General features: G+C 39.5%; 1 protein-coding gene across 1 annotated transcript; it reads left to right on the top strand.

Moving 5' to 3' along the window:
• The first annotated feature begins 13,264 nt into the window (after positions 1-13,264).
• Positions 13,265-13,891, top strand: LOC138902226 (uncharacterized). The gene is made up of 2 exons (XM_070190073.1): positions 13,265-13,485; positions 13,645-13,891. The coding sequence occupies exons 1-2, from the start codon at positions 13,265-13,267 to the stop codon at positions 13,889-13,891; spliced, it is 468 nt and encodes a 155-aa protein (XP_070046174.1).
• The last annotated feature ends 1,248 nt before the right edge of the window (positions 13,892-15,139 follow it).

Genomic DNA, 15,139 nt, shown 5'->3' with positions numbered 1-15,139 from the left:
ACGCGTACCCAATAAGTATCTAGCCTAACTCCGGAGAAGTAGTGACAAGGGGTCGACATCGACACTTACTAAAGGTCCAATAAAGCAATATAATAAAACATAAGCAGATACGAGGCATACGACAATGATGGAGTAAATCTATAAGTTACATAATCTTCCAATTACTTCTTTTAAAGCAAGAATTTCTAAATCGTATATTCTACATTAATAGCTCAGAAAATATCAAATGTCATTATCAAATAAATAAGGAATACCATGTATATGACGGGCATCGGTGAAGAGATTACCTTGTGAATATTCGGACTACTAACCATATAACGCACGATTCTGCCGAGGTAGCTCGGTCCGATCCAGAATAATGTGTACACTGCCGAGGGTCGTGCGGCATGAATCATAGATGCATCTATATACTGTTGAGGCGTTCGTCCCGCTCCACAAGAAAAAGGAAGGAAGATACCGAATTACGAGATACGTGTTTACAAAACAGTACATGAGCACATAACGAATAAAATCTTTACACTTCTCAAATAACTCGCTCACAACTCAAAGTGTTAGGGTTCGGCCTATTATACATACATTTATTTTTAAATCACATTCAGTTATAACTTTAATTAATTAAGCCAGCAGAATGAGTTCAAATAATTTAAATATTACAGAAAAAGATCCTAAGTCTACCCGGACATAAACATGTTTTAGCCACGTACGGACTCTCGTCATCTCGTATGTACGTAGCATACACAACTAGTTACACATAACAATAATTATCACCTAGGGGTAGTTTTCCCCTCACAAGGTTAGACAGGAGACTTACCTTGCTCCGAAGTTCTATAATTGGCTCCAAAACCTCTCTAACACCTCAAACCGATACCCGTCGATCCAAAACCCATAATAGTTGAAGAAGATGGCACTCCAAAAGTGCTCTAAATTTGGCTTCCATGGACGAAAATGAAGTGAAATTGAGCCAAACCCTCATTTTAAAAGAACACACTGCCCAACGACCTTTCGCACCTGCGGTCCCTTAACCGCTTCTGCGGCTCCGCACCTGCGAAAATCCCCATCACACATGTAGTTTCCACTAACCCAGCCAAGTCTGCTTCTACGGACGAAACGTCGTACCTGCAGCATCGCTTTTGCGGCACCCTTCCGCTTTTGTGGCAAATGCCCCAACACGAAGCCTTGTACCTGCAGAAACATACCATGCTTCTGCGGGATCGCAGGTACGAGATTCCTCCACTTCTGCGCCTTCACCCGCTTCTGCGCCCAGGCTTTCGCTCTTGTGCTTGCGCAGATGCGGCCCTCCTCCTAGTCGTCTTTTCTCCGCTTCTGCAACTCCTAGGCCGCTTCTACGGTCTCGCACTTGCGGCCCTTTCCACGCAGGTGCGAGTGCACCAGATCCCAGTTGCATCAGCACTTCTCCCAAGTCCAAACTCGATTCGTTTTCAATTTGATTCGCACCCGAGGCCCCCAGGACCCCAACCAAATATACCAACACGTCCCAAAATACAATACGAACTTAGTCGAAACTTTAAACCATGTCAAACAACATCAAAATCATGAATCACGCCTCGAATCAAGCTTATAAATTTTCAAATTTCCAAATTCAATATCTTGTGCCGAAACGTATCAAATCAATTCGGAATGACTTCAAATTTCGTACACGAGTTATAAATGACATACGAAGCTATTCCAAGACTCGAAACTCCAAATAAACATTGATAATATCAAAATCCACTTCAAACCAAACTTATGAAATTCTTTAACCTTCAAAATGTCTACCTTCCATAATAAGTAACGAAATGCTCTCGGGTGATCCGATACTCAACCCAAACATACGCCCTAGTCTGAAATCATCATATGAACCTATTGGAACCTTCAATTCATGATTGCGAGGTCGTTTACTCAAAAGTTAAACCTTAGTCAATTCTTCAAAACTTAAAGCTTCCGAAATTAGAATTTTCTTTCCAAATCAAATCCCGAACTTCCCGAAATTCAACTCCGACCACACGTACAAGTTATAATACCTGAAGTGAAGCTACTCAAGGCCTCAAACCGCCGAACGATGCGCTAGAGCTCAAAATAACCGGTTGGGTCGTTACAATTTCAAGTTTAGACTTAATATTCTTGAATGGTAAATAAATTTTAAAGCCCATAAATGTAGTAACTCAAACAAAGTTCAAATCAATACTAATACTAACAAAATAAATTCAATTCAATACTAGGAATGACGATAGTGTTGGATAATTATTTTAGTTTTACATTGGTTTATAATGAAAATGCATAACTTAGTTTATCTTTTTCTTTAGTGCTTGGTTATGTATTTAATATTAGTACTTATTAGCGATACTTATTTTAGCATGACCTATATAGTATTCTTAGATTATGTTAATTTTCATTATGGCTTATTAATTAGTAATATTTATTTTATGTAATTTTATTATTTTATTTTTGTTATTGAATATTTTAGTATAATGCTATGACTTATCTTATATTATTGTGTTAGTTTCTTGGAAAATACATTATATAGTCGTATTTTACTAGGATTTAAGAAATATTTGGAACACAAGTTACATATTTTATGCTATGAAAACTTTACCGAAAGAAAATCCAAAAAATATGAGAAAAACCGAGATTGAAAAGCCCGACTTTGTTGGTTAGGTTTGGTTTATAAATTTAAAAACCCGACACCATTAGTTTGGTTTGATAATTGAAAAATTCGAACCAACCCGACCTATGTACACCCCTACCCGCAGTGCTTAAATATTTTTTATGATTTTTTGAGTATATGATATTAAATTTTGAAATTTATTTAAAAAAATCTTGCTAAGTAGAGTATTAATTTAATCTAAAAGTTGTTGTAAGATAAGAAAGATGAAAATCACCATTTTAAGGGATAAAGAACCATTTAGTGACTTGTATATAACCCAATAACAAATTAACAGAGTAACAATTCACTGTAGGCCTCTATATCACAATTCAATTTCACAAAACCACAAACTATCCAAACTTCCTTAATCAACTTCCAATTGTAATTCCAAGCCAGCAAAAGTAAGCAAAATAATAATAATAATAATAATAATAATTGAATTACATTATGGTATTAGGCTGTTGGCACTAGAGGCGGATTAGGATTTCAAAGTAGCGGTGCACCACTATCAAATAAAGTTTGAGAAAAGCTAGAGTGGGAACCAACTCGGCAGCGCACTAAAATCTAGTTATGTTCCAAATCGATCAATGCAATTGTCTAAACTTTGAATCTTAAGATATTAATCAAAATATATATATGTTATTTAATATATATACATGTTATATATATATATATATATATATATATATATATATATAAATTATCGGAGCCGGTGACACCCTACTAAAAGGGTATGTCCACACCGCATGGCAATGCTTTTGTCCACTTATTTTTGATAAATATCTACTGAAAGTAGGATGTTATAAGCCGTGGTTAGTAATCCCCTCCGATCCAATTAAATTGTTTTTTTTTTTGTTCTTTTCACAAATATTAAGGAATTCGTCTTTTAACATTAATTAACAAAATAATTGACCATATTAACCTTAATTTGTTCATTGAAAATGTGACAAATATTCCTACGCTCTTTACTTCAAGGCCAACTTTAAAACAAATGAGTTAATTCGCTTTTGATATCTGAAAAACTCAAATATTATTGTCACGACCCAAAATCCAACTAGTCGTGATCGCACCTAACTCAACCTGCTAGGTAAGTCAGTTAACCACTAACCAATTACAAGAATAATCAATAAAGCAATTTAGTAAAGAAATTATCTGAATTTGATACATTCCCCAAGAACTGGTAGTACAAATCACGAGTTTCTAAGAATAGAGTTTACAAAGCGGAAATGAAATAAATACATCATTTGTTTGAAAAGTACATAAACAGAGTTTTATAGATCTAAGGCTACCACGAATAAGAGGCAGCTACAATCGGGACGCATATACATCTTCAAATCCAGCTCCCATCGAACACAGCAACATCAGCAGCCAATATCTGCACGCAAGGTGCAGAAGTATAGTATGAGTATAACCAACCACATATACTCAATAAGTAACAAACCTAACCTTAGGTTGAAAGTAGTGACGAGCTAACAGAAGGGTCGGGTCCAACACCAATACTCCACAACAGTTCATAACAACATAGTACAATAACAAAAGAAGAATCTCAGAAATAAAAGGCTCAGTTCGTTCACAATTCCGAAAAAATAGGTATTTCTTTTCAAGTATCTCAGTGAAAATACAAATCTTTAACCGAAAAGCTAATATACGAGTAAGTTTGAAAACTATGATTTTTCCCAAAACTTCTTTCAACAAATAGTAAGATGTTTCATTTTTAGATAGCATGAAGGAAGTACTTCTCTATGCCTATATGTCAAGATACAGGTAAAATCATAAATATCCCCAAAACTGGGTAGCAGAAGGAAATGCGCCTCTATGCATGTATCTCAAATACGCATGTCAAATGCAATCCATCTCGATAATGAGCTCATGTACTCACACTCTCAGAGTACTCAATCTCACTGTCTCGCCTTCTCTCTCACTATGCTCAGCACACTCAATCACTCAATGATGTACAATACCCGATGCAGCGTGCAGCCCGATCCCTATTATAGTCGACTGCGCTCACTGGGGGTGTGCACACTCCGGAGGGGCTCCTTTCAGCCCAAGCGCTATAATCCGCACGGACAACTCACGTGCTGCACGGACAACTCACGTGTCATAATATCAATACCTAGAATCACACGGACAACTCATGTGCCGCACAGACAAATCACGTGCGATAATATCAACATCTGAAATCGCACGGACAACTCACGTGCTGCACGGATAACTCACATGCTATAGTGACAACATCCTCACAAACAGGCCCCCGGCCTCACTCAGTCATCAATCTCTCCAGTCTCACTCACGGGCTCACAATGTTATGAAACTAGCCCGACAACAATAATATGATGTATCAATAAATAACTAAGACTGAGATATGATATGAATGCATAAATATGACTGAGTACGAAATATCAATAAAATCAGTGAGATGACAGTAAGAAACGACCACTATGGGTCCAAACAATATCGGCATAATGCCTAAACATGATATCTAACATGATTGACAGCTTAACTACTTTATCACATGGTGAAAATACGAATATCAATAAAGTAGGACCATGATGCATTGCCATGGAAACATTAGAGTCCCAATTCACATGGTACACACCCACACGCCCGTCACCTAGCATGTGCGTCACCTCAATACTAATCACATAATACGTATTTCGGGGTTTCATATCCTCAGCACAAAGATTAGAAGAGTTACTTACCTTGAACAAGCCAATACCAATGCCGAGCAAGACAAACGATGCTCCAAAGATGCCATCCTGCGCGTTCCGACCTTGGAACGGTTCGAAACAAACTAAAAACAACTCAAATACATCAAACAATGCTAAAGGAACTAATCTCGATCGAAAAGATCAAATCTTGAATCAAAAACCCAAAATCGGCCAAAAGCCCAACCCAGGCCCGCACCTCGGAACCTGACAAAATTCACAAAATTCGGCAACCCATTCAATTACGAGTCCAACCATACCAGTTTCACTCAAATTCGGCTCCAATACGATGTTCAAAACTCAAAAATTCATATTGTGAAACTTTAGGCCAAAACGCCCAATTTCCTCTTTAAAATTCATAATCCAATTACACAGAAAAAGGTAGATTCGTAATATAAGATCAAAAATAAGTAGAGAACACTTATCCCAAGTTGTGTCAAACATTTCCTCTCCAAAGTCGCCCAATCCGAGCTCCAAAATCAGAAAATGAAGAAAGAAACCAAAGACCTCGAATTATAGGTGCTGCCCAGCGATTTTTGCATTTGCGGACAATTCGTCGCACCTGCGACCACTGCTTTTGCGGAAAAACATCGCATCTGCGAAAAATGGCCTTGCCCAGCAACCCCCGCACCTGCGGTATTAAGCTCTGCATCTGCGAAGACTCTCGTACTTGCTCTCCATCACTTCGCACCTGCGCATCCGCACATGCGCCCTTTTATACGCTTATGCGGGCCTCCTCATCCAGATCTTATCTCGCATTTGCGATGCCTTTGCCGCTTCAGCGGCTATCGCACCTGCGCAAACCAACCACAGGTGCGATCATACCAGAACCAGCAGCCTTCACCAATGCAACATGAAGTGAAAATAATTTGAACCTCGTCCAAAACTCATCCGAGCCACTCGGGACCCCGTTTGAATATACCAACAAGTCCAATAACATAACACGAACCTACTCGAGGCCTCAAATCATGCATGGAAACATCTAAACAATGAATCGCTCCTCAAATTGAAATCTATGAACTTTGAAACTTCAACTTCCACAACCGATGTCGAAACCTATCGAATTATATCCGATTGACCTCCAATTTTGCACACACGTCACATTCCATATTACGGACCTATTCCAATTTCCAGAATTGAATTTCGACCCCGATATCAAAAAGTCAACCCCGTGCCCCCCCCCCAATCGTCAAACTTCCCAAAAAGTCACCTTTCGCTATTTGAAGCAAAATTCTACTACGGACCTCCGAATCCCAATCCGGACGCGCTCCTAAGTTCAAAATTACCCAACGGAGCTAAGGAACCATCAAAACTGCGTTCCGGGTTCAAATTCAGAAAAAGTCAAACTTGGTCAACTCTCCCAATTTAAAGCTTCAACAATGAAATTATTTCTTCCAATTCGATTCCGAATAACCTGAAAATCAAAACTGACGATTCACACAAGTCAAAATACATCATACGGAGCTACTCACGCCCGTAAACTACTGAGCGAAGTGCAAATGCTCAAAACGACCGGTTGGGTCGTTACAATTATGGACCATAAAAAAGGTTAAAAATCGATTAAAGTGGACCGGAGGGAGTAGGTAATATTATTTTCTTTCAAAAGGGCATCAGGCCAAACATTTATTAATGCAAAAAATTACTGTGATGTATTGGCCAAACGGTTACTACTATGTGAAACCTTGAAATTAAGAGATTAATAAGTTGTTGAACTTCTATATGCATAGACTTATTACTCATCTCCTTTGTGAAGAAAAAAACAAACAATTATTTTATCTTAATTTAGAATAGTGATTTCATTGTCTCTTCCTTCAACCAACTAAATTAGAAAAACTATAATGCTTCATGGTAAGTAGGGATTTTGACTATTTATTAGTATTTTTTAGCTTTCGTTTTAGTCCAAAAGCGTTTAATTGTGTTCCTGAAAACTAATAAAATATGCTTAATTGCATTAATATTGGAAGATGAACTCAAGAAGGGGTAATCTGAACTTAAAGACATAAAAGGCACAGAAACTCAGAAGTGCGGACCGCAGAATTCCATCTGCGGCCGTAGGTTATAAAGGAAATTCCATCAGAGATTGGTGCAAAGTGCGGTCCGCACATGAATTGTGCGGCCGCAAAAGCTGAGCCAGAAGCAAAGTTCAGAGAATATGCATTCCAAGTCTCCCAGAAGTACGGACCGCACAACAATTGTGTGGCCACAGAAGAAGAGCTATGCGGCCACAAATACAATTGTGCGGACCACAGAAGAGCAAGGTGCAACCGCAGTTACAATTCTGCGGACCGCAGAAGGAGTGCATTGCGGTCGCGGTTCAGAATTATGCGGCCGCAGTTTTCCAATCCTATCAAACTGAAGAAAAGTGCGGACCGCACATGGAATTGTGCGGCCACAGAACCTCCGAAAGGGTATTTTTGTCCGAAATTTTCAGCCCTGTATAAATAGATTCACATTTTTAGGTCAACGTTTGAAATCAGCTGCTATAGTAGCCGTTTCCTTTTACTCTTTTTAGTAGTTTTTCATATTTTGAGCTATTTGGGCATAGATTTTATCATTTTAATTAGTGATATGAGTTTAATTATTATTTCTTCTTCTATTTCTTCTATTTCAAGCATTAGTAGTTAGATATTTACTAGGGTTGTGACCCAACCTTATTGTATAAACTTAATGGGTGTTTGATTTAATGCTTGTTTATGGTTGGGTATTTATTATTTAGCCTTGTTCTTGCTTTTATTTGTGAAATTAATGGTTGCTAACATTAATTTATGCCTATTTGACTTGGTCCCTACTTGAGAAAGAGAGATTTAGTCTAGAAAAACTTGGATAACAAGAAATTGGGTCAATCAAGAGATTGACAATCATAATTAAAAGGTTGAACCTAGAGATAGAAATAACTCGACTTGAGCTTTTTATCAACCATTTTGTTCAATACCCATTTGGACTTGAGAAAGCTAAATTGTGCAAAATCACTCTCTGACCGAGAGGTATTGAGTGGGTAATTAAGTGTTGATAGCTATAATACATCCCGACCAATAAAACAAGCTTTAAAATTTATATCCGCAAATACCTAGGTGAAGGTCATAGCCCTAGGCCTTTTTATAACGTTTGAAAAATAACAAAAACAGTTTCCTAGTTTTATTTCGTAAATTGAAATAGTAGTTTAATTTAGACTTTAAAACAACCCAATTTTGTGGAAGTGCAAATTTAGATATACAAACTCATGCGCTACGATATACACTACTAACTCATATACATATAGCTCCCTACGGAATTCGACCCTGACTCTTGTTGGGTATTATTATTGCATCGACCGTTTTTATAACCTCGAATTGAGGAGTGAACTTTGACGAGATCAATTTTTGGTGCCGTTGCTGGGGGCTAAAAAATGGTGTTAGCTATATATTTAGGTGTGTTTTTGGGATATCTTCTTTTCCTTCCTTATTACTAACGTGTTGGGTTTGTAAACAAACTAATGTCTCTGTGGATGCTTTGAGGCTAAGGCTTTTTCCCTTTACTCCATGAGGGAAAGATTTATATTGGTTGGAACGTTTTCCAAATCATTCCATTCATACTTAGGATGAACTAGCGGAGAAATTTATTTCTGAGTACTTCTCTCCCAGGAACATGGCTATTCTTCGGGATGAAATTCTAGCATTCAAGCAAGAGCACAATGAACCACTACACGAGATATGGGAAAGGTATAGAATAATGGTGAAAGAGTGCCCTAACAATGATATGAATGAGAACATGATTCAACAAACTTTCTATCGGGGGATCAATTCCACCAACCAATATGTAGTGAATCAACTTACCGGTGGGAACTTCATGACTACGCCTTATGCGGAGGCGTGTGATATCTTGGATGAGATGGCGGATACTTCTTCGGCGTGGCAATCTCAGGCTAATGTTCCACAAGGTGACCCCAATGTGATTTACCTTCACAAAGAGTTTTATGATCTTGGACAAGACATAGCCGAGTTGACTACCACCATGAACCAATTGGCAAAGGCTCAACTTCAACAAGTGCAAAACCCGAGCCAAGTCAATTCAATGAAGGGTGTAAATATGATGGTGAACAAGCGAAGAACAAGAGGTCCACAAGTGCAACAAAGAGTGGAAAATTTTGTGCAAGATGAAAATGGATTTGATCAAGATAGTTCTTATAATGACCAATAGGAAGAGGTACAATATGTGAACAACTTTCAAGCGAAAAGAAACAACTCCCAAGGCCCTAGTCAACAATAATGGAGACCATCAAATAATCAAGGCAATTGGAATTCTAACAACCAATGTAATTGGAATAGTGGAAACAATCAAGGCAATTGGAATAACAACAATCAAGGCAATTGGAGTGGAAGCAATAATCAAGGGAACTGGCATAACAACAATACCCAAGGCAATGGGGGAGGCAACAATCAAGGCGGGTGGAATAACAATCAAGGAAATCGGGGGTCGGGTTTTCAAAGGCCCCCGATATATCAACAACCGAACAACCCACCCCCTTATCTTTTCCATGGTCCTAGTACTTCCAACAATGAAATGGGTCGTATTGAGAATATGTTCAAGCAAATAATGGAGAATAATGACGATTCTGATGCCCAACTTTCTTCACTCAACACATCGATCTACAATCTAAAGGTGCAAATGGGTCAAATCTCTCAAGCTTTAAATTATCGTCCTAAGGGGGAACTACCAAGTGACACGGTGGTGAACCCAAAGGGTGAGAACAATACAGGGCATGCCATGGCCATTACTACAAGGAGTGGAAGAGATGGGAATGCACCCACCTCAAGTCAAAGGCCAATTGTGGATGATGAGCATGTGGTAGAAGAAAAGGAGATCCCGAGCAATGTGGTACAAGCAAATGATGAAGTGTGGATAGATATAGATGACACGGTGGAAGAGACTAAAGAGGAAGTGAACCCATCTAGGGAGCATATAAGTGATATACTGGAACCGGTAGTACAAAAGGCTAAGGCATCAGTGCCTAAGCCACCTCCTCCATATCCTCAAAGGCTCGCCAAGCAAAATGGCGAGAATCAATTCAAAAGGTTCATTGATATGATGAAGAGCCTCTTGATAAATGTGACATTACTTGAAGCCTTAGAGCAAATACCCGGTTATGCAAAGTTTATGAAGGACTTGGTGACAAAGAAGCGGTCGATGAATTTTGAAACTATCAAAGTCACTCGCCAAGTGAGTGAAATTGTGCATTCGATGGCTCCTAAGTTGGAAGATCCTGGTGCTTTCATAATCCCTTGCACCATTGGAAGTATCGAGTTTGCCAAAGCTCTTTATGATCTTGGGGAGAGTATCAATTTGATGCCCTATTCGGTTTTTAAGACCTTGGGAATTGGGAAACCAAGACCCACATCTATGAGATTATAAATGGCCCATCGTACAATGAAGAGACCGTTGGGGGTGATTGAAGATGTATTGATTCATGTTGATAAGTTCATTCTCCAGGCGGATTTTGTTATTCTTGATTGTGAAGTGGACTATGAGGTACCGATTATTCTTGGTAGACCTTTCCTTGCTACGGGAAAGGCTCTTGTTGATGTGGAAGACGAAGAACTCACTTTCCGGGTGGGTGATGAAAAGGTGGTGTTCCACGTGTGCAAATCTATGAGGCAAGCGAATAGCAATAAAGTGTGTTCCTTCGTGGACCTGGTGACCGATGTGATTATTGATGATACAAGTGCCACGATTAATGTGGGTGATATATTGAAGGCCGTCTTGCTCAATTTTGATGATGACGAGATGGATGGCTTCATGGAATATGTTAATTCTTTGCAAGAAATGGGGTCGTACAACTATGCACCCCGGAAACTTTCCTTGGATCTTGAGAATAGGAAAACTCCTCCTACAAAGCCTTCAATTGAAGAGCCTTCGATCTTAGAGTTGAAGCCATTGCCTCCACATCTCGGGTATGAAATCCTTGGCCCTTGTTCTACTTTACCAGTTATTCTTTCCTCTTGCTTGACTAACGTGCAGGTTGACTCTATATTGGCGGTGCTCCACAAGAGGAAAAAAGCTATTGGGTGGACTTTGGCGGATATTCAGAGAATAAGCCCCGCATTTTACATGCACAAGATTAACTTGGAGGAAGATGCCAAAGCCTCAATTGAACATCAAAGGAGACTCAATGGAGCCATACAAGACGTGGTCAAAAAGGAGATTATCAAATGGTTGGATGTCTGGGTGGTCTACCCTATTTCCGACAGTTCGTGGACTTCTACAGTGCAATGTGTCCCGAATAAGGGGGCATAACATTGGTCACCAATGATAAGAACGAGATGATTCCCACAAGAACGGTGACCGGGTGGAGAGTGTGTATGGACTATCGGAAGCTAAACAAAGAAAGACCATTTTCTACTCCCCTTCCTTGACCAATTGCTTGATAGTTTGGCCGGACGTGCTTTCTATTGCTTTCTAGATGGATATCCGGGCTACAATCAAATCCTTATTGCCCCGGAAGATCATGAGAAAACAACTTTCACTTGTCCCTATGGCACTTTCACGTTCAAGCGGATTCCATTTGGCTTATGCAATACACCGGCAACTTTTTAACTGTGTATGATGGCGATATTTACGGATATGGTAGAGGACTACCTTGAAGTCTTCATGTATGACCTTCCGGTAGTCGGGGATTCCTTTGAAGATTGCTTGGCAAATTTGGATAGAGTATTGGCAAGGTGTGAAGAAACAAACTTGGTGTTGAATTGGGAGAAATGTCATTTCATGGTCAAGGAGGGCATTGTCCTTGGCCACAAGATTTCAAAGAATGGCATTGAGGTCGACAAGGCGAATATAGAGGTGATTTCTAACCTTACACCTCCAACATCAGTGAAATGCGTGAGAAGTTTCTTGGGTCACGCGGGGTTCTACTGACGCTTCATAAAAGATTTTTCTAAAGTGGTGAAACCATTGTGCAAGCTCTTAGAGAAAGATGCTAAGTTTCACTTCAATGATGATTGCATGAGAGCTTTTGAATTGCTAAAGTTCAAGTTGACAACTACTCCCATTATCACCACTCCTAATTGGAATATTCCTTTTGAGCTCATGTGCGATGTTGGTGATGTAGCGGTTGGAGCAGTTTTAGGGCAACGTATCAATAAAAAATTTCATCTGATCTACTATGCTAGTAAGACCATGAACAATAGCTAAGTTAATTACACCGTTACTGAAAAGGAGCTCCTTGCCATTGTGTTTGCAATTGAGAAGTTACGCCCATACTTGATGGGTATAAAGGTTATTGTTCATATGGATCATGCAGCACTTCGCTATCTTACGAGCAAGAAAGATTCAAAAGCTAGGTTGATGATATGGGTGCTATTGTTACAAGAGTTTGATATTGACATCCAAGATCAAAAAGGGAGTGAAAATCAAGTGGCGAACCACTTGTCTCGTTTGTAGGAGGAGGGGAGGCCGCATGATGGCCTTGAAATCAATGAATCCTTCCCCGACGAGCAACTCTTGGCTATTTCAATGAAAGAGGTGCCATGGTTCGTGGATCTAGCAAACATCCTTGTGTGTGGAATCATACCGGATAAGTTATCTCCAAATCAAATGAAGAAGCTCAAATGGGATTATCAATATTATTATTGGGATGAGCCATACCTTTTACGGATTTACACGGATGGGGTAATTAGAAGATGTGTACCGGACGAAGAGCAAAATGCTATTCTTGAGGCTTGCCATTCTTCGCCGTATGGTGGTTACCATGGCGGAGCAAGAACGGCGGCCAAAATGCTAAGTTATGGTTTCTATTGGCCTACTCTTTACAAAGATGCAAAATGATGTGGCGAAGCGATATGATGAATGCCAATGGGCCGGTGGAATCTCTAAGAAGAATGAAATGTCTCTCACTACCATTTTGGATATTGATATCTTTGATGTGTGGGGTATTGACTTCATGGGTCCTTTTTTGAGTTCTTGTGGAAACACCTACATCTTGGTCGCGGTTGATTATGTGTCTAAATGGGTGGAGGTCATTGCTTTACCCAATAATGAAGCGAAGAGTGTGGTGGCGTTCTTGAAGAAGAATATTTTCACATTATTTGGTACTTTGCGGGCTATCATAAGCGATAGGGTGTCGCATTTTTGCAACAAGGCTTTAGACACTTTGCTTGGCAAGTATGGTGTCACTCATAAATTTTTGACTCCCTATCATCCACAAGCTAGCGGTCAAGTGGAAGTCTCCAACTGGGAGATAAAGAGTATCTTGTCCAAAATAGTGAATGCTAACCGGACGGATTGGTCAAAGAAGCTTGATGATACACTATGGGCTTATAGGACTGTTTTCAAAACTCCTATCGGGATGTCTCCATACTGGTTGGTGTTTGGCAAAGCTTGTCATCTTCCGGTGGAACTTCAGCACAAATCCATGTGGGCTTTAAAGAAGTTGAATCTCAATTGGGATGCTGCCACTAACTTGAGGGTTGCACATTTGAATGAATTGGATGAGTTATGGTACCATGCATATGCAAGTTCGTCATTGTACAAAGAGAAGATGAAGTACCTTCATGACAAATACATTTGAAATAAGGAGTTGAAGGTGGGCGATCTTGTGTTGTTGTTCAACTTACGATTGAAGATGTTTCCCAAAAAGTTGAAATCTAAATGGAGTGGTCCCTTTGAAATTGTGGGTGTGACACCTTTTGGTGCATTGGACTTGAATAACAAAAATGATAAGGTATTCCGAGTCAGTGGTCACCGGGTGAAGTATTATTTAGGTCAAGCTGATGATGGCCATGTGGTGGCAGTTATTCATTTGAAGTGATGGTAATCTGAGTCATGTCGCGGCGTTAAATCAGGCGCTTCTTGGGAGGCAACCAATGTTTTTTTTTTCTTTTTCTTTTCTTCTTTTGTAGATAGGTGTTATTTTTGTGCTAACTGCATTTGAAGTGCGTTGCAGGAATGAGTGTGCTTTATAGGAACTGTGCTAAAAAAATTGGCTAAGTGTGGAAAAAGTTCGGACCGCATAATTGTGAGTGCTACAGCAGAAGGCAATTGCAGCCGCACAATTTCAGTATGGACCGCACAACTTGGAAATGAAAAATGCAAACTCTCTAAAGTTTGATTTGTCAGAGAAACGACCAATCTGCGGCCGCACATCAAATTCTGTAGTCCGCAGCCAAAATCTGCGGTCGCACCCCAAATTGTGCAGACCACAGATCATCAAGGGCATTTGAGCCCCACGTAACAGAGTGCGGACCGCATAAGGAATTTTGCGGCCGCACTCCTCCCTTATCCCTCAGGTCTGATCGTTAAGTATAAATAGTAGCCTTAGGGATACTGTACATTTTTTCCCCTCTCTGAGCACTCTAAACTCTAACACTTTGAATTCATCTGTTCAATCATCTGCCATGCTCCATCATCTGTGATCACTTAGTTGCACTCCTTCATATCTGGTATGCTTCAATTACACATAGAATTTTTCAATTTTTTTAGTTTAATTTACAATTTTTTTAGGTAGTTTAGGCCATTTGTTAATAGATTTCAATTTTACTACAATGTGGGGTTTAATCTATAATGGGTCAATTGCTAATTGTTTTATGGGGACTGGGTAAATTGATTTGCATGCTTACTTGTTAATACCATGTTGAATTTGTGCAAAAATTGAAAACCCTAGAAGTCTGATCGATTTAGGCATGAAATCTGCGGTTGCACAAGATATTGTGCGGCCCACAGAAGTGTGAGATTTAGGGTCTTTGGTCAAGTAAATTTTGCGACCGCACTTGAAATTGTGCGGACAGCAGAAATCCCACCGCAGCCGCAGAAAAGTGTG

The sequence above is a fragment of the Nicotiana tomentosiformis genome, chromosome 12 (genome assembly GCF_000390325.3).
Source record: "Nicotiana tomentosiformis chromosome 12, ASM39032v3, whole genome shotgun sequence".
NCBI lineage: Eukaryota > Viridiplantae > Streptophyta > Magnoliopsida > Solanales > Solanaceae > Nicotiana > Nicotiana tomentosiformis.
This window is presented reverse-complemented; position numbering and strand designations above follow the sequence as displayed.